This window comes from Ptychodera flava (assembly GCF_041260155.1).
Source record: "Ptychodera flava strain L36383 chromosome 23 unlocalized genomic scaffold, AS_Pfla_20210202 Scaffold_23__1_contigs__length_28996876_pilon, whole genome shotgun sequence".
In the NCBI taxonomy this organism is placed as follows: Eukaryota; Metazoa; Hemichordata; class Enteropneusta; family Ptychoderidae; genus Ptychodera; species Ptychodera flava.
In genome coordinates, this window is record NW_027248277.1 from 26,869,813 (window position 1) to 26,896,673 (window position 26,861).

A 26,861-nucleotide genomic window follows, 5' to 3' on the forward strand; every position below is an offset into this window, starting at 1 on the left:
TTCTAATCAAATATGCAAATTCACTACCCAGTTTCTCGAGTGATATGGAATTCATGATGAAATGTTGTCTCTTGCTCTGTGCATTATTGGGTGTATCATGCAAGTATCTTGCTGAAAAACTGTACCATTATAATTTTGTGGTGGATGAGAAGTGTGAGGAGCTGCAAAAAGGGGGTCAGATGGATGCTATGTTGAATGGAAAGACGAAGGTTCAGAGGTTTCATTGAAATTCCAGGATGAATTACCAATCACTTTTCCAGAAGGCAACAGACGAAACCGGCCGGGTGATTAGAGACAATGGACGCCACTTACCAAAGGAGATAACGCAAAGCAAAAGAGTCTTTTTTTGCCACGTTAGCTCTACTTTCGAATGAGATACTACGTTGTAGAAAGCAATGCCAACTTTTAGACTTAAATTAATTTGAATGATATAATACCAAAAACGGGCTTTTTTCAACAAAACATACCTATTTCCAAATTCCATCAAATATTTGCAGCATAACAAAATTCAGATATTCAGCTTTTAGAAAATGTATGGGTTATAGGGGTTTTAACATTGTTTTTGATGGGAAATACGCCATCGAAAAAATCGTGCTGGCAACATGCAGCTCCACCTTACTATACCGGTAATGCATGCTGTTAAGTTTGATATATTTCAATATACTTGGTGATACACTGTTAAAGACACTATACCTTTCTCTTCTTCTTTTTGCAAGTCAGGTTGTTCCAATTTTTGTCCTGATTCACCAGGTTTATTCTGCAGTTCCTTGATCAGCCTTTCCTGCTCTTCAAGTTGAAACTGCATTTTCTCTCTCTTCTCACGGTTCTTTACTCTTTGACTAACCATTGCCTTCTCAGTACTCTCTAGTTTCTCTGTCAGTTCCTTACATCGTTCTTCCAAAACAGCCTTTTCTCTCTTGGCCCCATCTAGCTGAGATTCTAAAATTGCCCTCTCCGGCTCAGGTTCAGATTGTTTTCCTTCCAATGCTAACAGCATAGAAAAGTAAAAATATACCCAGATAATAATGGTAAAACAATTTAATGATGCAATACCTGTATTGCTCATACTGGGACATGGTGAATGTATTATATTCAGAAAATAATCTTCTGTTGACTGATTGTTTATTGTTGGTGTTGATATAGCTTGCCAACTCACTCTGTGCAGGCAAGCTCCTGCAGCAGGATAATCAGCAAATTGTTTGTGTGAGCTGGGTGACTAGGTAAGCAGTGAACTTGGCTGAATTGGGAAAGTGGAAGCCAAAAGACGAGTGTTGGGACAGGCACATATCAGTGACAATGTTCATGCAAATCACACAATATCTAATGGATAAACATCATTAATATCTAACATTCAAACTACTCAAATCACACTCATGGTTTCAAAACCATTGACTGTCATCCCATCAGCTGAGATTTCTTTGTAATCCAAAGGGTAGACTACTTCAACAATGTAGCTCTTTAAAACCACGTCTATCCTTGAAGTGAGCCAAAAGTAAAAGTGATTTTGCCAGGCCAATGGTAGCCACATTCTTAAAATGGTTACATAACCAAAGTTGAGTTCAATTGAGCAGACTTGAAGGAAAGACCCCCATGAAAATGTGTGGAGTAGGTGGCTATATGGAAAGTGTGGGTGATGGTGACGCTTGATCGCAGCCTAAGTTGAGTCTCCTGGTTGGAGTTATGATACAGGGTGACAGAAATGCCTGTATTGCCTCAGCATTGAATGTTAAAGAAAAATTCACAACTTTATATTCAGAACAAATATAGTCCAAATGTAATCCATGTTTCATCAAATTTGATACTGTGGTTCTGGAGATAGCCCACTGATTAGGAAAGTTCACTAAATTTGCTAATTAGCAATTTATTCCCATCACACTGCTAATTCTCCTTATAAATTTATATGAGACTATTAGGCGAGCAAACCAACAAAAAGGGCCTTATTTTAGGAGTTTAATGTACCCACCTTACATACGGCCACATCATACATCATTATCTCTGCTTCAAGAAAATGACCATGTGGAGCTGCCAAGTAGGGCCGTAACCCCTCAATTTGCATAATTATCATCGGTACCCAATTTGCATAAATCTGATATAAAATTAACCAAAAATGACAAAATTGTCTTAAAAATACAAATTTGTATATTTCAGGATAACTTCCACATGTCTAACTATTGTCATCCCTGGACATCTTTACACCAAATACAAAAGCTGTCTCTCCAGGGGCTTTAAAAAGAAATATTTTTTTTAAAGAAATTTTACCAAAAATGACAAAAATTGCCCTAAAACAGTAATATTTCGAATTTTGTCCTAATTTCAAGAAATAAGAAGGGTAACACCCTTGCAAACATCCAACCCAAATTTGAGAGCAAATGGGCTGGCGGTTTCAGAGAAAAAGAATTTTTAAATAACCAAAAATTCAGCAAAAATACAAAATTCAAGATATCTTCACGATATTCATAAAACTGGTTTTGATCAACCTTCAGAACCTGTATACCAAATATCAAAACTATCAGATTAGCAGTATTTGGATTAAAAAAAATTAACAAAACTTCAGAAAATTGCCCCAAAATTAAAAATATAAAAATTTCAATTCAATTTGTAAAAACTTGATTGAGGTCATCCTGAGGAACAAGTATACCAACTTTCAAAGCAATCAGATGAGTGGTTTTAGAGAAAAAGATTTTTGACTATAAATTGAACAAATTACCCCAAAAATAGAAACATGCAAATATCATCCAAATTTTTTAACACAATTTAGAATACCTAAAAGAACCTGCAAGCCAAGTTTCAACGCAATCTGACCAACGGTTACAGAGTTTTAGCAACTTGCATGGTTTTTCTGTTTATTCCCTCATTTGCATATTTTTGACACTGACAAGTTTATTTGAACAAATTCACATCTCCACCCTAAGTGCACCTGTAAACCAAATACTAAGACAGTAGTTGCTATGGTTTAGGAGTTTTTGACGTAGACGGACTTACATACATACATACATACATACATACATACATACATACATACATACATACATACATACATACATACATACATACATACATACATACATACATACATACATGCAAATGAGATGCAAATGAACTGATTCAGCTTATACAATAACCTCACATTGGTATACCAAATGTGACCTACAAATTTGTGACTAAATGGAATTATTTTTTTAACACATTTGCTATTATTACACCCAGAATTTCAGAGATTAAACCATTTATTTGATGGAATATTGTATCCAAGTTCCAGTATCTCAATTGTTACAGCTCCATCATTAGGAGATGCTTTGTTTTGTTATGCTGGACATTTGTCCTGTGGTGTTGTAACATCTACGTTGTACAGATCTCTAGGGTCAAGAATCACAATGATGACTGATGTGCCGGAGAGATGTTAGTCCTTCAATTTATGATATGTTTTGATACTTATATGCTCACAGACTCCATTGGGGCAAGTCCATACTTGATCTGAACCTTTTCTATGTACTGTACAACATGTTCAGGTTTCTTATACATACCCTGAAGAAACTCTGTAGAGATGCTATGCAGTTATAGAAAGTTTACACCAGTATTTTGCAAAATGTGATGTTTGATCTGGCATTCTAATCTTACAATAAAATGACTGGTTTCTACTGTAGATATTGAGTACAAACAACAGGATTTTTTACAGACCAATTTAATGTTACAGTGGCATCTTATACAACCCAATGTAAGTGCCATATGATTTTTTTTGCCCTATGATAAACCTTTTACATGCAACTAACACCGGTTAATGATCTTTGTTGAGCTATGTACACTTACTTAACAATGACATCTGATATTCCTGCAATTTATATACTTTAATGGATTATTTAGAAGTCCACATTGTAATTTTCTAATTATTCCCCTTTTGTTTAGATTTGAGTAATCATAAACTAATGAGTTTAGATTTTACGAAAGTTTTTTTCCCTACATAACTAAGAAATCAATTGACGATTCACATAGGGAAGGTTATCTTCAGCCGAAACGAAAGTTTGGTTCCACATGATACTTTGAGATTATTACTCAATAATGCATGTGCCTTTGAACATGTAGTATCAATATGACTATGCATCAGATAGGAGACAAGGTCGAGTGTCTGATGCAGCAAAAATTACATGAATTGGAATCTGTGTTTTATCACAGATGTGTTTTGTGATTACACCTAGCTATCTGCCTTCCGTACATCTTCACTGTCGTCCCCTTAGCCAATCGGCTCTTCTACCCATGACTGTTATCAATCCTCCTTCCCAGCCAATCAGCCACGTTTGCACACGACACTACATACCAAGCCTTTGTCTCATCGCTCCCATTCATTCATTCATTCATTCATTCAGCCGCTGGGTTCATGCCATACCAGCTCAGCCTATTACTCTACGTCCGGAATCGTTTACGATCCCTTCCTTCGAACAACCATGCCAGCCAAAGGACGTCCAAAGACAGCCAAGAAATCTCAGTGTCCGAATGCTCAGCCTGCCTCGAGACCCCGCGCTCAGCCCTACACAAGGCCGGCATTGATCCATGTCCCGCTCCGCTGCAACTGCACGTTGGATATTCTAGCTGCGAATACGGAGCACGTCCGCGGTACTAACGTAGTATTACTCACAATCCTTCTGATCGGCCTCAGGTCCTGGCATTCAAACCGAGTTCGGAACCAGGTCTCCTTCTGAAGTTCCGTTGTCTGCAATGGTTCCTTTTGCCAGCATTTCGGCGGGCAGCGTCCCCAGCCCACATTACTAAGAAGATAGTTATGTAACAACTGCCATGTTTACGCAGCTGCAGACTTGGTCAACACGCTATTCAATATCCTGCATCAGCAACTTCGACCAGCGGCCACTAAGTCACCTATGAACTGTCTGACGTCACTTCCCGAAGTTCCCTTCCAGAACGTAAACAACACGATCCAAGATGGCGGCGCCCTACGTTCTATCAACGTCGATGTCATCCCCTCCTCATCGTCATCCACATCCACAGACGTGGGACTTCGGCACATCTTCAAGTTCAACCATAAGGCATCGGACTCTTAAATTTGCTCTGCCTAATTTCCGACAATTTCTAGCATTCTAGACGTCAGTACGTTGGACAAGTTGCAGGCTGACTACGAGTAACCATGCAGCTACCTCCATGGAGTAACTGACTTTGCTTGGCCATAAACCGCTAGATCATTTTCCTGGCCTATGTTGTCCGACCGCTCAATCCGACCCATCGTACCCATCCAGCGCCAGCCCCGCAAGAACTTCATAAGCATTATTTACATGACTGCGAATCAACAGGACACAACAGCCAGACGCCGTAAAAGAAAGCGAACGTAACGACGGTCATAGTGACCACATTGACTCCACTGCTCGGTCGACCTGCCTGTTTTGGTGGCGGGCCCAGAAACCTCATCAAACCTGATGTCATCAGTTCCTATCATGTACATCGTATCACGCTACACCAATGTTCAGCAAGAATCGACAAGAGGATCAGTTGACTGACCGACGACTGTATCAGTTTCCGATTCAGAACAGTAATTAGTCGTGCGTAGCCCGTCATAGGACAGCTAGCTGCAAAGGGAAAAACAACGGACCTTGACCCTGTGACGTCAAAACAAACTCGTTCTTAGGACCAAAGATGGCGGCGCCCATGGTGTCAAGTTGCCACAGCGTCACTCAACTTTTATGTCGAACAAAGATCACAGGCGACCATTTAAGTAACATCTGCATGATTTCAAGCATGTAACCAACGAGTCCTTCCGACCAGCAGTTCACAACGATCTACACACGGCCTCATTTCCTGTTTGACTGAGTGAAAGCGAAACAAGGTACAGTTTCGAGTCAAGACTCTGTTTACGCGGTCAACCAACAATGACTAGCAATTTCTCCGAGCATGTAAATATGCGGCAGCTCAAGGCTACCCCTACGTGATGAACTTTCAGACTGTTAAGCGAAGAGTTAGATGCGTATCAACATGACACTCCTGCGTTTGCGGACAATCAAGTCAGACAAGCAAATAAATTCAGAGCATACATATGCGGAAGCTGAAGGCTAACTCGCTGTAAAGCATCCTATCGGCGGCCTACTTAACAGTTGTCTCACCAATCGGACGTAACCAGCTCCCAGCTGCCTATTGAATGTTACAGACCAGTTACACCTGTCAGTTAATGTGTCACCAAGCGCAGCTGCTGGATGTCACCCGATGATCTCTCCGTGGATTACGCTGCGGTGCCACAAGAAAGAACCAACAAACTACAGCTGGAGATCGAGAACGACCGGTCGTCCTATATCGCCTCTCAGACCGATGTTTGCCATCACGTTGGCATGTTCTGTCTGCTAGGGTTGACTTGGCAATGAATCTTGCCTTCTCCTTTTTTGTTTTCATGCTACGATAAGGCCATGACTTACCTTTTGCGTTGAAATTACTACTTTTTAGGAGTTCAGTTTTGCTAGCATTCGCCTACTTGTCACTCGTTTATTTACCCGTTTGCAGCTCATGTTACCTGGCTCTCTTCGTTTTGCATGCATTATCGTGCCCCCCTTTTTTAGCATGTTGATTTGGCCATCCTGCACAAGCGTTTTCCCAGCTTTGCATGTATTGCGCAGTCTGGCCTTAAATGCGGCCCCACGCAATTTGCTCTTCATACAGCTTAGCGATGTCTTTCACATTTCTTTTTCCTTCCATTTTAGATGCACTGTTTCAAACTACTGTGCCACTCCCAGGAAGCCGAATCCTGCAGCTGCACTTGTCGGCAATCTCACAAGCATCCCTGCGAAAACATACGAAAACAAAAACATTTGCTAGCGTCTGTAACCCATCGGGCATTTTGTACCAGGGCCCCTGCAATAAGCCAGTGCCTGAACTGTATCATGGAGTCTGTTTAGCCCGACGTCTACGTATTAGCAAACTCTCTGTCCATAAAACATTTCGGTCAGCAGACCCATGGATACCTTACCACGAACCGCATCATGGCATTACATCAGCACGTTGACTTTGTGGATTGTACAGTTCACATCAGTGTGACTGGAGGAACATGCTTTCTCTCAGAACACTTTCATTTTCAAAGCAAAGGACCATGCACACATCAGTTTCCTCATATCATGCCTTTCATTGCTGTTTCGAAAGAACTGACATTTAACACTGTCATGGACTGCACACTTCGTTCGACCAGCAACAGGCCATTGAAGAGGCTTGCTCAGACATTTTTCCTAGTTAACAGCGACGTTCCACTTTGCCTGATCCGTTCATTGCTGCTCCACATGGAAATCCCAGACCACCTTTTAGGTAGATGGTCTAGCAACTGCTAACGACTTACATGTACATCAGAACATCAAAATTTGCGTCACGCTTTTCAACGGCTAGCCTCCTTACTGTGTTAACACTCAAACACTTATCTACTGCGGTCTATGTCGTCACTTCAAGTCGGCCTTATTTCACCGCATCAACAGACTCACACATTTACGTCTTGTTGTGTTTCATGTCTGCGTTTTGCCATCTGGACTCACTGGTGCACACTCAAACACTTTTTAACAGCTGCCTATACGTCATTGCAAGTCAGTCTCATTCCATTGCATTATGACTCACACGTTACATGTCTCGTCGTGTTTCACGTCTGTGTTCAGTCACCTAACGTTCCTACATGTACGTTGTTTCCACCTGGGCTCGCACAGTTTACCTGTCCCCCAGGACCCCCTCCCCCCAAGCCGTATCATCACCACGGTGATCCCTTGGACGCGAGAACCTTGTCTTCGTTCCATGTTTCCACCCGGCTCGCACAGTTTACCTGTCCCCCGGACCCCCCTCCCCCCAAGCCGTATCATCACCACGGTGATCCCTTGGGCGCGAGAACCTTGTCTTCGTTCCATGTTTCCACCCGGGCTCGCACAGTTTACCTGTCCCCCGGGACCCCCTCCCCCCAAGCCGTATCACCACCGCGGTGATCCCTTGGGTGCGAGAACCTTGTCTTGTTCCATCCACGTTTCCACCTGGGCTCGTACAGTCTACCCTGTCCCCCAGGACCCCCTCCCCCCAAGCCGTATCATCACCACGGTGATCCCTTGGGCGCGAGAACCTCGTCTTCATTCCATGTTTCCACCCGGGCTCGCACAGTTTACCTGTCCCCCGGGACCCCCTCCCCCCAAGCCGTATCACCACCGCGGTGATCCCTTGGGTGCGAGAACCCCGTCTCCGTTTCATCATGTTTCCCCCTGGGCTCGTACAGTTTACCTGTCCCCCAGGACCCCTCAGTTTCATGTCTGCGTTTTGCCATCTGGACTCACCGGGTGCACACTCAAACACTTTTTAACAGCTGCCTATACGTCATTGCAAGTCAGTCTCATTCCATTGCATTATGACTCACACGTTACATGTCTCGTCGTGTTTCACGTTTGTGTTCTGTCACCTAACATTCCTACATGTACGTTGTTTCCACCTGGGCTCGCACAGTTTACGTACCTGTCCCCCAGGACCCCCTCCCCCAAGCCGTATCATCACCACGGTGATCCCTTGGGCGCGAGAACCTTGTCTTCGTTCCATGTTTCCACCCGGGCTCGCACAGTTTACCTGTCCCCTGGGACCCCCTCCCCCAAGCCGTATCACCACCGCGGTGATCCCTTGGGTGCAAGAACCTTGTCTTGTTCCATCCACATTTCCACCTGGGCTCGTACAGTCTACCCTGTCCCCCGGGACCCCCCTCTCCCCAAGCCGTATCACCACCGCGGTGATCCCTTGGTGTGAGAACCTCGTCTCCATTTCACCATGTTTCCACCTGGGCTCGTACAGTTTACCTGTCCCCCAGGACCCCTCCCCCCAGGCCGTATCACCACCGTGGTGTTCCCCTGGGTGCGAGAACCCCTTTACTAACATCATTCTCAATTTCTTCCCTCCTTTTGGGGGTCACTTCAGTCATACTTCCTTCGTTTGGGCTTTGGATTCCATCCTGACCCCCATTTCTCGGGAATTCCACTCCTTTCCCACATTGCGGCCTCTCAGGATGGATTCATCATCAAGGTCATTCAGACCTTGACCCCAAGGTCACCAATGACCGTTGCTCGGTTGCTTGACTGAAGGGGCCCTCTCCCATATATTTTGCTTATATTTTATTATAGGTTAGTTTGCTACTTCTATTTTGACTGTTTTGTATTGTAAGTTTTGATAGTACTTAGTTTGAGATCTGCGAGGGCACTAGTTCTATGCCCTTTACTGCTTTATATTTGCCGTTTCATCTCGTGCTTTATTCTATATACTTTGTTGGCATTTACGTTCTCCTTTATGCAATAAACCCTCCTGTCTTTCCTCAACTTAGCGGTGGTGTGTTCACAAGTGGAATCTGTGTTTTATCACAGATGCGTTTTGTGATTACACCTAGCTATCTGCCTTCCGTACATCTTCACTGTCGTCCCCTTAGCCAATCGGCTCTTCTACCCATGACTGTTATCAATCCTCCTTCCCAGCCAATCAGCCACGTTTGCACACGACACTACATACCAAGCCTTTGTCTCATCGCTCCCATTCATTCATTCATTCATTCATTCAGCCGCTGGGTTCATGCCATACCAGCTCAGCCTATCCCACCACCATCCCCTGTCTCCTCCTCTCTTTTTCCCTTTCTTTCAAGTGTCCGGGCTTTGGATTCCATCCTGACCCCCATTTCTCGGGAATTCCACTCCTTTCCCACATTGCGGCCTCTCAGGATGGATTCATCATCAAGGTCATTCAGACCTTGACCCCAAGGTCACCAATGACCGTTGCTCGGTTGCTTGACTGAAGGGGCCCTCTCCCATATATTTTGCTTATATTTTATTATAGGTTAGTTTGCTACTTCTATTTTGACTGTTTTGTATTGTAAGTTTTGATAGTACTTAGTTTGAGATCTGCGAGGGCACTAGTTCTATGCCCTTTACTGCTTTATATTTGCCGTTTCATCTCGTGCTTTATTCTATACTTTGTTGGCATTTTCGTTCTCCTTTTTGCAATAAACCCTCCTGTCTTTCCTCAACTTAGCGGTGGTGTGTTCACAAATATGCTGATATGACACATGGAAACAGACAATATCAGGCAATAACTGATTAATGGAATACCAATGCCAAGAATTTTACAAAATACCGTACGCAAGACCTTTAAATTTTGAGGCTTTATGTTTACTCCCCCTTGTACATAAATAAAATAATATTTGTGTAAAAAGGCAGCATTCAAAATTATTCAACGTTTACGCAAACGTCTACACTATGGGCGACAAATCCTCCATATATACTCCATAAGAACAGATTCCAGAGCTCAATGATAGATTTTCTTATTTGTCCTATAGTACAGCGTTGCAAAATACCATATACACCTAGACTCTAATAATCATCATCCATTTCTTTATCTTATTTAGAGTCATAAGTGTAAAAGTATGATAAATCCTGATCTTGGACTTTTTTCGGTATGAAAATATTAAACAGTCACTGAAAAGTAAACCTTCATACTGATATCTCAATTTTAATGAAAAGACAGAGTTATATTTTTTTCACTTAGTTCTCCTTTACATCAATGAAAATAAACTTAGTTATTTTGTTCTATATTATCAGTGACAGTTTCTTGCATTCTCTGAGCTCTTTCAACCTTTTTCTCTACCATATGGTAGCCTACCTGGATAATAAACGGGTATAAGATAATATGTTGCAATGTCTGGTGTTTTGCTTGTTGAAATACCGCAGCATACCGGTATGTAAAGGCAACTATTGAATTTTCAGTCAAGAATAGAACTCAAATGTGTTGCTACACACAACACCTTATATATATGCATTACTATGTTAACAAACTCAACTCTGGGAATTTCTGCTGTCAATATGCAGGAAAAAAATCATGAGAAATTAAATTGTCAAATGATGCAGCTACTGTCTCTTCATAATAAGTTTAACATAAAAATAGTGACAACATTACTGTTCGCTCCCATATAGATATCAAACAAGTCAACAATTGAATGAAACATGGACATACATACAGACAGACTGACATACACAGACTGGCACAGAGTGATGACATTGACCCCAAGTGTGCCTTGGCCCATGGAGAGTGATAAAGATATAACAAACAGCTGAATGTAATGATAAAATAGTTAAGTATAGGCCTATACAGGCACTGAGAGTGAATATGTTACAGCAATTTGATTAGTTTCTTTTCCTTTTCTACTTCTGTGATAATCTTTAAGACAATCAATCTGCAAGGCAGTTTATGTATTGACAAATATGTTATCTTTTACAAGCACATAGCAAACTGTTCTTGATTTTTCATTTACAATATTTGACATAGACTGAAATACATAACATGCAACCAATGTTTACACTTTGCCCATACACCAGATACATTGAGAAATTTCAACATACAATCATCAACTCAGAAACCCTACAGGAAAAAGTAAACATTATTTTCTTCCAGAACAGCTGGTGCATCCACATCTGGAACAACTTACAAACTTAACCAATTACACAAGGATGATGACACAAGAGATAAAGTTAAACTGTGGTGAACTTGACTATTCCTTTCAAATCCTTACCGAACTTGACATCTTAAACTAAAATGCACTGCATGGTTAATTGTGTGCAAAAATACATCAGGGTGGACCATTTGATAAGGGATGGTGTCTGGAAGATCCTTGAGTTACATTATCTTTTTTATCCGATCCATTGTACATTCTTTTTTCCCCATTTTCCCACCTTTTCTTTTTGTCAAACCTTCTCTGGCTGAATTTTTTATTGGCATTTGTTTGGAATTTTTCAAAATCTGCCAGGATTGTTTTACCGCATTTCAACACCAATACAGTTTACCATATCAAATGCTTACTTAATCACCACATTACATTCTCTTAGTTCTAGTTGGTATAAAATTACCAAAAAAAATCTTTAAAATGCAAATAAAAGATATCCCAGTAAAACTGAGTTTCACAAAGTTGCCCCAAAATTCAAAATTCCAGATTTAAACTTAATTTCAATATATCTTATTAACAAAAACCCTAAGAACCGGTTTACTAAATATCAAAGCAATCAGACTGATAAATTTTGAGAAACATTTTTTGACCGAAAATGAGAAAATTGGCAACAAAATACAAAATTGCAGATTTCATCCTAATTTTAAATATATCTAATCAACATAAATCCTAGGAACCTGTATACTAGAAAGCTACCAGATCAGAAGTTTTAGGAGAAAAACTTGTTGACCAAAAAAGTTAAAAATTGCCCCAAAAATAAAAAAAAAAAAATTGCCAGTTTCAACATACCTTCAATACATTATATTGAGATTAATCTTAGCTACCAGTATACCAAATATCAAAGCTATCAAATCAGTAGTTTTTGGATAAAATTTTTTTTATCAAAAATTGGGAAAATTGCCTAAAAATTACAAATATGACAATATCAATACAATTTGTACAAGCATGACTGAGTTCATCCTGAGGAACATGAATATCAAGTTTCATAGCAATCAGACGAGTGATTTCAGAGAACAAGATTTTTTGACTAAAAACGGAAAAAATACCCTAAAAATACAAACATGCAAATTTCATCCCAATTTTTGCACACGTCATTAAGAATACCTAAAGAAATCTGCATACCAAGTTTCAACCAAATCTGACCAATGCTTACTGAGTTTTAGCCATTTGCAGGATTTTTCCTTTTTTTCTCCTCATTTGCATATTTTTGGCACTGACATGTTCATTTGAACAAATTCACATCTCCACCCCTAGGTGCACCTGTACACCAAATACTAAGACAGCGGTTTAGGAGTTTTTGACGTGGACGGACATACATACATACATACATACATACGTACATACATACATACATACAGACGACGTTTTTCCACCTTATAAGAATACCTCCCATTTGCATATATACATATGCATATATGGGAGATAAAAATGACAAAAAGAGATTTTTGGTGAGGAAAACAAGAGTTCATTTACACTCAACATGATGACTGGCAGAATTCTTATTACTCAGTTAAGGTTTAGTCTACTGCTGTTTTCTCTGCATCGGTACAATTTGCGGACATCAATTTGTGTATGAATATATGTACCACCATACTGGACCTTTCATAGATGCACAGAAAGTGTGACATAAATGTGCAGTAAAAGCTCATTCTGAATACTGCACTGCACTTTTACGCATATGTAATGTTTTGCATTTTGGTACTGTAAAACTCAATGGTTTATGCAATCCTTTACAATGTGATGCCAAAAGTTCAATGAGGGATAACAGGTTATTCACAGGAAACCATCAAATTTTGAAGGAATTTAAAATTTCTTTTAAAGTAATAACTATACCAAGAGCACTAAGCAGAGAGGTACATATAACTACATTACTACATGTCAGATGTATCGAATGCAGTTGAAGGCCATAACTGTCAACAGTGATAGCAAATTTGTTAGTTTCTGTGCCCCTATGGATGGATTATTTTTTTAGATACCTATTCATCAAATCATAAGACCCCGCTCAAGCATAAGGCCCTCCCCCACTTTTCGAATATTTTAAAAAAAACTATACATCCGTGTATAAGACCCCTCCCTAGTTTAGTTCAAAAAGCCAACAAATCACTACTCAAAAATTGATGATAGTATGACTTCAACGATCACTAATGAAGTTGTTGCTGACTGGCCATCTAACAATTCAGAAGAGCATTAACGTGCATATTTACAAACACTTTCAAGTTTGTTTGGCCTTTGTTTGAGCAACTTGAAGAGCTGTAATGGAGATACTATTGGTTACACAGGGTGTGTAAGCATGAGCATAGTGTTGTAAATTATTTAGTGGTTAAAATTTCCTTTAAGACCTAGAAAAAATGGCCTAGGTCATGACATATGCAAAATCACCAATTCTGTAAAATTCAACCAAAAGTGTACAAGTTTACATTTCTTGTCAGTACGGAGTTTCTGTAATATAAGCAGTCAACGTTTTTCCAATGTATTGAACTTTCGATCTGTCATGTATCAGAATGACAAAAGAAAAATTAAATATTTATAGTTGACCATTAGATGGCAGTGTGATCAACTGGTTGTAAATATCGGGTATTGCAAGACCCCAATCTCTTTTTATTTATGGAAACTGCATACTGACGGTTATTCTGCCAAGCAGATGGATACATTTGGACACATACCTTTCTTGTCTTTGAATTGTTGATGTTTTTCCTCTTCTGAGCTGTCATCATGTAACACATCAGCTGATTCCACTGACCCTGTCTGAATAGAAGACATACTCTTTGAGTGTCCCTTTTACTATTACTGCCTGTATAGCACATTTTAAAAACACCTACTGCATATTATTTCAAAGAGAAAAAATGTAGCAATATTTAAAATGCTATGCATATACAGTAATATACAACAATGTTATCATTTGTAGTACTTTTGGGTATGACGTAAGCAATCTTTAAAATAAATTTGAAAATATGTAGCTTGAGAATCACAGAGTTCTTTGCCATAATGGATAAATTGAAAAATTCATTATTAATTGAAAAATATTGAGAAATGAGACAATTATAAGTTAACTACACTCAGGTTGTTTGCGGGTGATTAGTTGCATTATTTGTAAGTGTTTGTGGAATTACTTTTGGGTTATATTTGCATTGTACCAGTTTTTCAAGAAATTCAATTAGTGTTATATTAAGTAGGAACAAACATGAACCAGATAATAAGTGCACACACACTTTATTAAAAAGCAGCATGGTGATATTCCTGGCTGCAAAACATTGAATGTGGCATGAAAAAATGTATTATAATTATTGAATAAACTGACTTTTAAATTATCACAGAGTCAGCTGTTCATAGCTTACAGAATATACTCAGTATGTATGAGAAAGGTGCATGAAGTTACACTGTACAATGTATATTACAAGTTGAGCATGATTGACAAAATGGATGGCATACCATTCTGCACAGTGTCATAAATTGATGTGGTGAAAATAGCGTCAATGACTCTTTGCTTACATTTGGTTAAATGTGGCAGTCCTAAGTGTGTGTTGGAACAACATTTTATGGGCCTTAGCTCATAATAACATAATGTCAAATGCATTTGAATACATTTTGATGCTCCACCCATCGAAATACATTTTGTCAATAGTTGCACAATAGAAGACTTAATGGGCATTCATTATTATGAACTCTTACAAAATCAAGCCAGCGGGATCTGATATGTTCAAGAAATTGAACTTCTGCTTTAATTGTGGTTTGGACGGACATACAGAGAAGAAATGTTTCAGAAAGGAAAATCCAGACCTACAGCTGGTCAAGCAGAAGTTCGCACGAGCATTTTTTGAGTCGAAGGGAAACTACCGGGGACACCCACAGTAGAGGGGCCGGTGGATGTCCAAGAAGAGTGTAGCCCCAGTAATACACATGACGAAAGGAAAGACAAAATTGACAACATTGCACAAGTCAACGAACATTCCGTAGCCAACAAACCACTACCCGAAGGGCTGGTAGGCGATAGTATGACTACAGAAGTGTTCGTCGATGGAATCAGTTGCCAGTGTTTACTTGACAGTGGTTCCCAAGTCACCCTCATTTCGCACATCGTTTTATGACCGACACCTGTCTCACTGCCGCCTCAAGCCAATTGAAGACTTGGTAGTACGTGGTGCAGGTGATCAAGTGGTTCCGTACTATGGGTATATCACAGTATCTATTCGGTTCCCCAAGGAAGTTGCTGGAGTGGAGGAGACTTGTGAAACACTTGCTTTAGTTACCCCAGACCGTGACCAAAGTGGAGACGTACCAGTGATTTGTGGTACCAACACTAGTATATTTCGCAATATGGCCCATAGATGTAAAAAATAGCGGGAAAGCATTACTTGAAGAAATTACCGACGGCAGCCCTCTTCACTGAAGCATACAAGAGGATAGATGCTTTTGACAAGTGTGGCCATGATGGACGGATCAACTCTGTTAGGCTAGCAGGCAGGAGACCCGTTACTATACCGAGTGGAAAGACAATGCCATTGACATGTATAGGAAGAGGAATAATTGGATTACCAGAAACTACTGTGTTGGTGGAAACCCCATCCCATCACCACACCCCTGGAGGATTGATAATAAAGAGCAATGTCACCACCCTCCTGCCAGGGAGTACCCAACGAGTGAAAGTCATTGTGCATAATGATACCAGACATAACATAACCATCATGCCAAGACGCGTTGTTGCGGACTTAGTCTTACCAGAATGGGTGCGGCCCATAAAACCCAGTGAACTTATGCCTGAACCAGAACAAAAGGGCTCTGAGGGAATATTGAGTGCGGCAGTTACCAAACGAAAGTGACAGCACAGGACAGTGCTGACAAGACGGAAAATGAAGCGGACTTCATTGTTGACTTCGGTGACTCCCCGCTTAGTTATGAGGACAAAGTCAGAATCAATGAGAAGCTAAAGCAACGACGGCATGTGTTTTCGCAACACGATTGGGATGTAGGACATACGTCGGCCATTGAACATCGCATTCCCCTGAGCGACCCGACCCCTTTTCGTGAGAGGTCCGGAGGCCAGGGGAAGTGGCTTAAACTGCAGACTATTTGCCATATACGTCGCAGATTAAGTTCTAAGGTAGATAATGGGATCTTCTCACGAATGCAAATTCATGTATGAGAATATATATACGTCTGTCAAGGTATAACCACTGAGCATCAAATCACAGATTTGTGTAGAAGCCAATATCTGACCTTCCAAGACAAAGAATTCAATAAATATACAATACGATATGGAAAGTAAAAAAGGTCCTGCAAACCAAGTTTCAAAGCAATCTCAGCTTTCAGTACAAAATTGACATATGTACATCCAAAGATGTAAGATTTGGTGATAAATGGTCAACTTTGCTGGATAAAGCAACCAAATTTGCTATCTATACAAATGACTTTTTCCTTTCTATATCTGTATGTCATCCTGCATACTTGTCAATAAATAAGCTTGTCATAATACAATATTGGTTTGCCGCAAATTCTTTTAGACTCACCGTGTGGTTACTTCAATATAACACTTTTTAACTTTTTTTGTATGTTAGTTAGTGAGCTTCCCACAATACAATACAAGATATCGGCTATAAATTAACAAAAACATAAGAGGTCTGCTACCTAAGACACTTGAATAAAGTTATTTCTAGACAATCTGACAAAATGTTATTGAGATTTCCACGAAGTCTATGTTTTAGCTGGTAAATAACAAATTTTTGGTAAATAGTAACTTTGTTTGAACAAACACCCATTCACAGTTAAGTATGCATCTAGGCTGACATTAGAATTACCGATGAAGTTTTTGCAATTGGACCATAAACTTCAAGAATATTATATCAACAGGCAAAAATTGTCCAAAATTACTACATCTGAACCCCAAAACTTCTTTTGAACACAACATACAGAAATATCCATCCTATTTTGTTTTGTAAAACATGTCATACCTGAAAAGTGATCTGCACTGACAATTCTGTCTTCAAACTGGCTCATATGTACAAATTACCAAAATTTCATCATCATGTGGACATATGGTAATCTATTGATCCTTAGAACTTTTAATCCAAATTAGATTACCACCTAACACGTGATTCCTGAGAAAAGACTTTTGACCAAATATTTGAAAAAATCAAATACCAATTCTATGATATTTTACCAAAATATCACATGCATAGACCCTTCCAACATTATTACCAAATATCAAAGTAATAAATCACCTATCAATATTACTGTTTTATTGTATTAAAATCAAAATTATATTTTTTATTCTGCTATTCACATCTAAAAGGTTCTATACTGTTTTTGACAGTCATCTAACATCACATATCTAAGCTTGTCACATTTGATGTTGCAATTGTTTGTCATGAGCTCAACAAACTTGGTCTATATCATGTACCTGACTATCTGTAGGTATAAAATCAGCACAAATAATAAAATATAATTACAAAAATTAACAACTTTTCATTTTCATATAATCTTAATATAGTACTATAATTCAAAGCAACCTTCACGCAAATGTCAAACCTGCATTCGAAATCGTTAATGTTATTTTAAAGATATGATAAAGCAAAATTCAAAAACAAACAATACTACAATATTTCATCCTATTCAGACATGGCAAATGTGTACGTGAAATTTGTAAGGATTCGCAAACTAAATCTCAAATTAATACTGCAGACTCTTTCTTTAAATAAATGTTTGTTTGTTTTTAATGTTGGTCGAAAATTGAGAAAAGAAGCAAAACGCCACAAAAATAGAAAATTGTTGATAATTATAACATTTTAAAAACAACTATCTTAAGTATCTATGACTTTTAAATCATTGTTCCGTGTTTAATTTCCATATATTTGGTAACAATAACTTCATTTGAAAAACATCCCATCCATTCTTGTGCAATGCATGGTTTTCAATGTTTGCAATCAGGCCTTTCGTGGAATAAGCTATTTGGTATTTGTTGATCAAAAACTGCTACTTTTGTTTCCAAAACACAAAATTGCATACTTTTTTCATTATATGAACAAACTCATGAGGCTCATCCCTAAGGACTTTCATATAGAATTCCAAAGCAACCTGACAAGAGGTGTCAGCCAGAGAAGAAATCAGACCAAAACAAATTGTCCAGAAAATACAAATACCAAAAATTCATCATTATTGCAACAAACCTGGCTGAGATCAACAAGAGGAACATGTATACCAAGCTCAAAAGCAACCAGACAAGTGACTTTAGAGAAGAATGTTTTTTAACCGAAACAGGTCAAAATTGCCTCAAAAATATAAATATGCAAATCTCACCAGAATTTAAAGAAAACCTGATTAAGGTCACCCTGAGGAGCATGCATACAAGTTTTAAAGCAATAAGACTAGCGGTTTCAGAGAATATTTTTAGATCAAAACCAGGGCACATTGCTCTAAATATATTCAAAAAAGAAAATGTCACCAAAATTAACCCTGATTGAGGTCAGCGTGTGGAATATGCTTACCAAATTTCCAAACAATCTGATAAGCAGATTGCTAAAAACTGAAAAAAAATTATCCAAAAAAAATACAAGCATGACTTACAGTTATACAGTTTTAGCAATATATAATTTGCAGAATTTTTCCTTTTTCCTCATTTGTATATTTTGACACTGACATGTTCATTTGAACAAATTCACATCTCCACCCCATGTTGCATATGTACACAAAATACTAAGATAATAGGTGCTGCACTTTGGGAGTTTTTGATCTGGATGGGCATACATACACACACATACAAGCAAGCAAATGAGATGTAAATGAAACTGATTTACCTTACACCATAAGCTCTCTTTGGTATTTATACATTTACCAATGGAGAGCTAAAATGAGACATTACTCCCTAAGAAATTGATAATTAAAAAACTAAATGTAATCATCAATTGGAAGAGGTGATGTTTTTTCTTTTCTTAGAAGCCTCATCTCACTGAAGAAACCATGTGCAGAGTTGTCTAAGAGAAAGGTAGTTTTAAAACAGATCTGGGAAAATTAATCCTAAAATCGTTATATGACAATATTATCATTTCAAGACATCTCACGGAGGATATCCTTATTAGCTTATAAAGAAACTATAGTTAGAAAAAGTCAGTTGAGTGGTTATGCAGACATTTAGATCATAATAAGATTTGGTGGAAAAATGTTATGCAAAATTGCCATATTGAGATGAAGCAATATACACTCTACTGAGAAATATACACTCTACACATTTGAAGGCTATACTACAAGCAGAACTGTCTTATATTTAATTAAACAGTATAATGAGATGTTTGTTTAAATTTATCATCATCATCTTTTCAATTCTAAATGACAACCTTTCTCAGGGTACTCACAAGCAAATTTTGATAGATATCATAAGAGTGATTCTAGAGGGGGATGTTTTATCAAAAAGGAGGGTAAAACTGTGACAGTTTGAAAGAGCAAACACAATTATTCACTCACACATAAATTGGTTCATGGATATGTAGTTTGCTCGTACATGGATTCGTAGAGAGTTTTTAAGTTTTTGATACGATGAAAAGACATATGTTTCATTATATGTTGTAGCAATGTAAATCTATACAATTACAGAATATCTTCAAAACTAAATATTTAATTCCAATATTTAAACAATTTTCACACTGTTACAACACAAAATTATTTTGGGACAAGCATATCAATTTTTTAAAATTTCCAAATTCAGATCTGTCACGCAAAAGGCAAATATAAAAAAAATGTTCCTGTGCTTTGTTAGAAGAAGCTCCAAACACAAAATAGTTTGTAACAGAACAACAACAAATGACATGTTCAGGATGAACCTGCAAATAAACTCTTGTAATGAATTGGTATGTGTTGTTGACTAAAGAGCAACCACACTGAACTTATTGAACTTACTATATTAGGTAAAATCAATATCTCTTCACCATCTTCTGGTTCAATGATGTCTTGTAAGACTTTAACTGGTCCAAGACCCCCACCATCACCTGAGAAATGTTATGGAAAACAAACACTGGAATTAACATAAAAATTTGGAAAGATATCAATACCACTTTTCAACATTTTAAACTGAATCATACTCTGCATAATCAACAATTCAGGAAATTTTAGCTGCTGAATGTGTTTCTAAGTAATCATAGCATGAATGCTATATATGATTAAAGATATTTAATATTTATTGTTTACTTATTTGTTTAGTTAGTTATTTAGTCATTTTTACAGAAATTTGAGTTGTCTGATTAATTGAGTGACTGACTGAATACAAAATTTTTAAATTACATACTGAGCTCTTGCAAAAGGATAAATGTAGGTGATAGCGTACCATGACAGATTAAAACTTAATTAATTAATTAATTAATTAATTAATTAATTAATTAATGGTAAAAGTTGAACAAATGATTGTATTTCTGTAGAACTTTTGAAAAGAGCTGGGGTTTAGGTATAAAATCAAGCAAGGTCATCATCAATTGAGATTTGACTTTGTTGTGATTAAATTGTTTCAGAATATATATTTTGGTGAACATAACAGCTATCAAAATGTCTTTTGTAAATTATGTCTTGTTTGTAACAGTAATGACATTGAAAAATGATGTATAGATAGACGTATAAATAGTAATATTGAATTCCATGAACAAATCTTTTTTTTTTACCTTTTTGTTACACATAGAAAATATGGAACACACGCATAAAGTTATTATGTATGCCAAATAATGACAAAGTGTCAAAAACATACCCCTTTGCAGAATGCAAACAGATGATTTTGTTACCTCAGTTTGGACGGATTGGATTTTTCTGATTCAGATACGAACTTGCTTTCCTGTGGTATTTGAACATTGTCACAATGTAGAGTAAAGTTGCTATCCTTATACACATGAAGGCACTGCAAAGGCACAAACTTTGTGTGACAGTGTATGTTTATATGCATAGCCTGCATGATGAGAGATGACAGTAGTTCATACGGAACTAGATTTTTGGTACAGACCATAAATTTTTCACTGAATGTTTAATCTTTTCTGAATGCAAACAGAATTGAGGATGTGTACAATTGACAAGTATTCCAGTATGTTTCAGAAGTCAAAAACCAAAACTACTATATTTCATATCAAAACAAAAATCATGAAAACAGCACAAAAAGGTGCCTGTATCCCTTCTTTATTATGTTTAATCCATTGATATTCATGCAATAGATTATAACAATCAAATCACTGCCATCTACTTTAACCCTAGCCAGCGAAATGTGATGTTCATTTGGTCCAAAATTATCAAAAAAAAATTCCCAAAAGTTCATAAATATTGGCAAAATGTTGCATTTAAATTTTGGTGGGAAAAATTACAGCATTCAAAGGGGTATGCATTCCTCAAACTGATTCCATATACATATATGCATGAAGACATTTATCAGTTATCAATCAGCAACAAAGACAGACCATTATCTAGTTACTACAAACACCAAAATCAATTTTGTAAATCAGCACCTTCTATCAGCTGTGGGTCATAGCTGTGGTGGTGGCTGTCTGATCGGTTTTGTGTCTGTTGCAAGCTAATTTTGACTTCCATGATTTTACACACTGCCAGCTCTACGATCGATTTCATTGATGAGCAACTGAATGTGTGCACAGGCAGATGGTTCCACATGATTTTTGGATTCATTTGCATCCATCATTAAACCTTCTTGCACTCATTCATCAAAAGTACAGTGACTCATCTGAGTATCAGTTTTCTAGCATTCTCCATCATGACTACCGGATATGGTACAGCATTCACTATAGCCTTGACCTAAGCTGTGACCCTCAAAGTTTTGACAAAAAGCAAACTTAAGCTTCACAGCTGCCCATTAAGTTCCTTGGATGCAGTGCAATGTTAAATAGTTCAAATGTTATATCAACCCTCTGTTTTTTCTGCCTTGCATTTTTCACTACGAGGATAATGATTTATTTCAACTATTCGACTGGTAATGATAGATGATAGCATTTTCTATAGCTATTAAAATTCCAATTGTGCATTAACCTATTGTCTGCTTTCATAACATAATAAGAGTGGTAAGCATTAACCAAGGTCCATGCATCACATGCCTATGTACGGTACAGCATGCTCAAGTGCTGTGTGATGGTGTGTTAAATTTCATGGGCCATGATTAACTTTCTGCAGTTTAAAGCGTATGTCCCGCATAAATACCAAGTTAATTTTGCTTGAAATGAGCCATGCTATATGCTTTTGCCATCACTAATTTCTCAAATAAATGCATCACCCCAAGGAAACGACGCCGTAAATATTATAAAAATGCCATATGTTGTGCGACTTTAAAGTTGGCTGCCATTCGGGTCGTTTCGGAATTCACGGGCATTGCCACCGTAAATGATGTAACTAATAGAACATACGAGTGAGTGTGTTCACCTCCCCTATAGCAAATGCTTACCACTGTGGCGTCAACATGGTGAGAAGTTAGGCTTTTGGTGGCTAAAGTTACCGCAGCCATTGCCAGTCTATTGCATTTTAGGATGCCGTTTTAGCCGCATTTGCCAAAATTACAAGAAAGGGTCGGAAAAAGGCATTCAGACAAGCGTTTTCTGCAGTGCACATTTTCGAATGCTGTGACTTTGCGTCGAATAAACATGGTTCAGAAGCCTGATGTACGGTAAGATAGACTTTAACTCATGCAGTTACTACATCGATTATGTAATCTCAATACTGTACCAGTACGACTATTGTCACCAGAAAGCGTTCGTGTGTATCATCATCAACTGTGGACAAGAGCGAGATAAGTACTACATCTCATGTATGTGTGACTCTATAATTAGTAATGTTAGGAGATATCTAATTTTATATTCCTAAAAAGTTTACGTAGTGATTGACTGACTCTTTGCGAGACTGAATGATAGGTTGTGTATAATACAGCACGGCGCTGCCAGTAACAGTGACACAACGTGTAGCAAAGAAGTTTCATACTGTTGACCAAGCAGTCATGTTGTTGTCATCTGTTCCCTTCTGCTTGACTAAATCTTAGCTTTGAGAATTTTGCAGTCATGAAACAATGAACACTGTGCTTTATACAGTTTATATCACTGACACTTAATCAAGAAAAAACCTGCTGAAGCGTAGCTAATCACTCCATCACAGAAATGGCCACCTTAGCCGCCCGGCCTCGGGTGCCAGTGTGCCCGATATTTACATCATGTCAATTTTAATTTCACGGTCACATATTTTTAAAAGTGCCAATGTTCATGTGAGGTTTTATAACGCCAAGATTTTGCGGCGAGAATACTACTTTGCTGTTTATGCTAACATGACCCTCAGCCTGTTCCACTTCCAGCTGTTGATAGGAAAGATGTGTGTTATAATAAGCGGCGGGCAATTTTCAATTGATCTCTACTACATTTATCTACAAGCGTCATGGTGTAATTCAAATTTTTATATACAGAATTTGAAGGAGGCAGCAAATTATGTTGAGAAGTAATATTAAGGTGAGATGGCAACTCCAGACTTTTATTTATATTTTGGTAGCTTGCGGTTGTGTATACGGCAGTGTATTGGTGTGTTTGACTGTGGTCACGGTGGGCTTATCACAGATGCGACGGTAATCAAGAGTTCTACTCTTGTTCTCGTTTAGGTTAAGGTCCTGACTCTTAAAATTTGCAGGCCTGTAAATTCTGAAGAGCTTTGTCATATCTCCTGTTACAATGACATTCTCAGTTGCAATGCTTTCACTCATGAAATTATCACTATCTCCCTAGTTATCATCATGCGTTCTATAGTGACATCACAGCTACTTACGCCAAAACGGGGCGAGCTTGGCAATTTCCGGAAAATGTAACCATGATTGAAGTCGAAACGTGCAACTTTTCCCGTGTTTTCGTCAAAATAACATAATACAACCGTCTAAAAACCGCTCAAATAAGCTTCAGTTTGTGTGTAAATGTTTGTTTTATTAATACCAATTTCATTGACAACCAGAACTAGAGTATACGCCTCAAGTCAAACGAAAAAGCCTCAAAATGTGGCGGGACTCACACTTTAAGGTAGAAATATGCATTTTCAGTGCAATTTAATTTATGGATTCATCTACATATATATATAACAATAAGGGCGTAAACAGCATCTATTAAATGCTTGAAGTGGTGACCTGCGATATGTGTGTTTACTAATTATATATGTAGGGACTGGACAGAAATGACTGAGGCCGTGTTTTTCACAATTGTGCTGCACAAAATAGTAAACCTTCAAAAATGTTTGCAAGAAAACAAGTGCTCTTCCCCAATTTTCATGAGCAAAAGTGATTAACCTCCCCTGTGTGTCACAGTCTGAAAGAACAATACAAGCAACCTAGCGGCCGGTATAGCTCCGCTGTGCTTATGAAGAGAATGACTATTTTTGACACATGTTGATGAAGAAGGTGGAAATCTTTGATAGCTCAATGCAGTGGCCTGAATAAAGTGGCTACAATAAGCTGCAAAATACACAGATGAAGATCTCATCATACTTTGAATATATCACATCAGATCATCCCTGAGAACATGTCAACCAAAGCTATCTGATGAGTAGTTTTTTGAGAATGAACTTTTCTGACCAAAAATGGCAACAATTGCCCCCCAAAATAAAAATTGCAGATTTCATCATAATTTCAAAAGATCAAATCTATAGAAACCTGTATACCAAATTTCAAAGCTGTTAGACCAGTACTTTTTGAGAAACATATTTATTGACCAAAAATGGCAAAAATTGCCCCCAAAATACAAACTTACAGATTTTATCATTATTTCAATAAATATCATTAGTTCATCTACAGAAACCTGTATACCAAATTTCAAAGCTATCAGATGAGTAGTTTTGGAAATACACATGTTTGGACCAAAAATGGCAAAAAATTGCCCCAAAATTACTAAATTCCAGATTTCATCATAATTTCAATAAATGTCATTTTGTTCATCTGTAGGAATCTGTATACCAAATTTCAAAGCTATCAGATGAGTAGTTTTGGAATTACACATTGTTTGACCAAAAATTGCAAAAATTGCCCAAAAATACAAAATTACACATTTCATCAGAAATTAAAAATATATTACTTAGTTCATCTATAGAAACCTGTATGCCAATTTCAAACTACCAGACCAGAACTTTTTGAGAAATACATTTTTTGACCAAAAATGGCAAAAATTGCACAAAAAAAATGCAAATTTGCAGATTTCTGCACAATTTGAACAAATCTGAAATTGATTATCCCAAGGGACACATGTACGAAATATCAAAGCTATCTGACTGGTAGTTTTGAAAAAGTAGATTTTAAAGATTTTTTTACCAAAAACACCAAAAACATCAAAAAATGCCCCAAAAATACAAATATGCAAATTTCACCACGATTTGAACAAACTCAAGTTAGGTCACCCCAAGTGAACTGCATATAAAATTTCAAAGCAATTGGACTTGCGGTTTCAGAGGAGAAGGCAATTGTTGACGGACGACGACGACGACGGACGACGACTACAGATGACAACGGAAAGTCAACCTATTTGATAAGCTCTGCGTAGCTGACCGCGGAGCTAATAAAAAGTGACATAATGTAATTTCTCATTGCATTTTTAACTTTCAAAATACATTCGAACCCATACTAAATGCCACCTTTATGCAAAGCTTCAAGTAATTTAACAAAAATATATTACATATCATATTATAATATGCTTAGTTTGAATCTGGCCATCTGTAATGCTGGCATATATTCTTGCCAAGAAGACCTGAGTAATATAGGCCACATCTTATTTGCCCTCTGGTAGTTGTAAGAATAATGATGACCCTCCCCACAGACATGCAATAAATTTCAAGGACAAGGACAGTGTGCTCACATTCGGATTGAATTGGTCCATTCAAGAAATATTTAAACCAGGAAAAACAAGAATGGCAAAAGCAATAAGGTCTCCAACTTAGGTAATGGAGGTCATCTTTAGGAACATGCATATCAACTTCTATAGCAATGGGACAAGCAGATCCTAAATACATATGTCAACAACAAAAACAAGACAGAAGAGGTTTGATGAAAAGAAAAGGTGGGAGTGGGTAAAAAATGTTGAAGGGATCTGGTAAAAAATAGCGTCAATGACACTGTAGCTCCCATCCTGGACTATTTAGTGTTTGTTCTCTGGTCAGATATTTGAACATGTGTGAAAGGGATAAAGTGGCATGAAGTGAAAATACTTAAATGAAATGTACTGGAGACAGTGAAATATGTTTAATGTAATTATTCAGAATATAAAATGGAAAAAATACAGAATTAGATATATCGAATACTGTGATACAACCATAAGGTGAAGCACTACGAATTACGTCAAAATTAAGTTGTGGTGTCATTTTCTTGAAACTTTGCACAAATATTCTTGGAAGTTGTGCAAGTGCAAAATGAAATAAAAAGGGGGGTCACCAC

The 26,861-nt window shown here is 37.9% G+C and overlaps 1 protein-coding gene across 1 annotated transcript in view; it reads right to left on the minus strand.

The window, feature by feature from the left end:
- LOC139123882 (enolase-phosphatase E1-like) overlaps positions 1-26,861 on the minus strand; it is a 52,232-nt gene that overhangs the window by 21,253 nt on the left and 4,118 nt on the right. Inside the window, exons 2-4 of the mRNA XM_070690034.1 lie at positions 20,351-20,439; positions 14,131-14,212; positions 694-987 (exon numbers count right to left, since the gene is read on the minus strand). Coding sequence (XP_070546135.1) covers positions 694-987; positions 14,131-14,212; positions 20,351-20,439 — 465 coding nt within the window. The remainder of the gene's footprint in view (positions 1-693; positions 988-14,130; positions 14,213-20,350; positions 20,440-26,861) is intronic.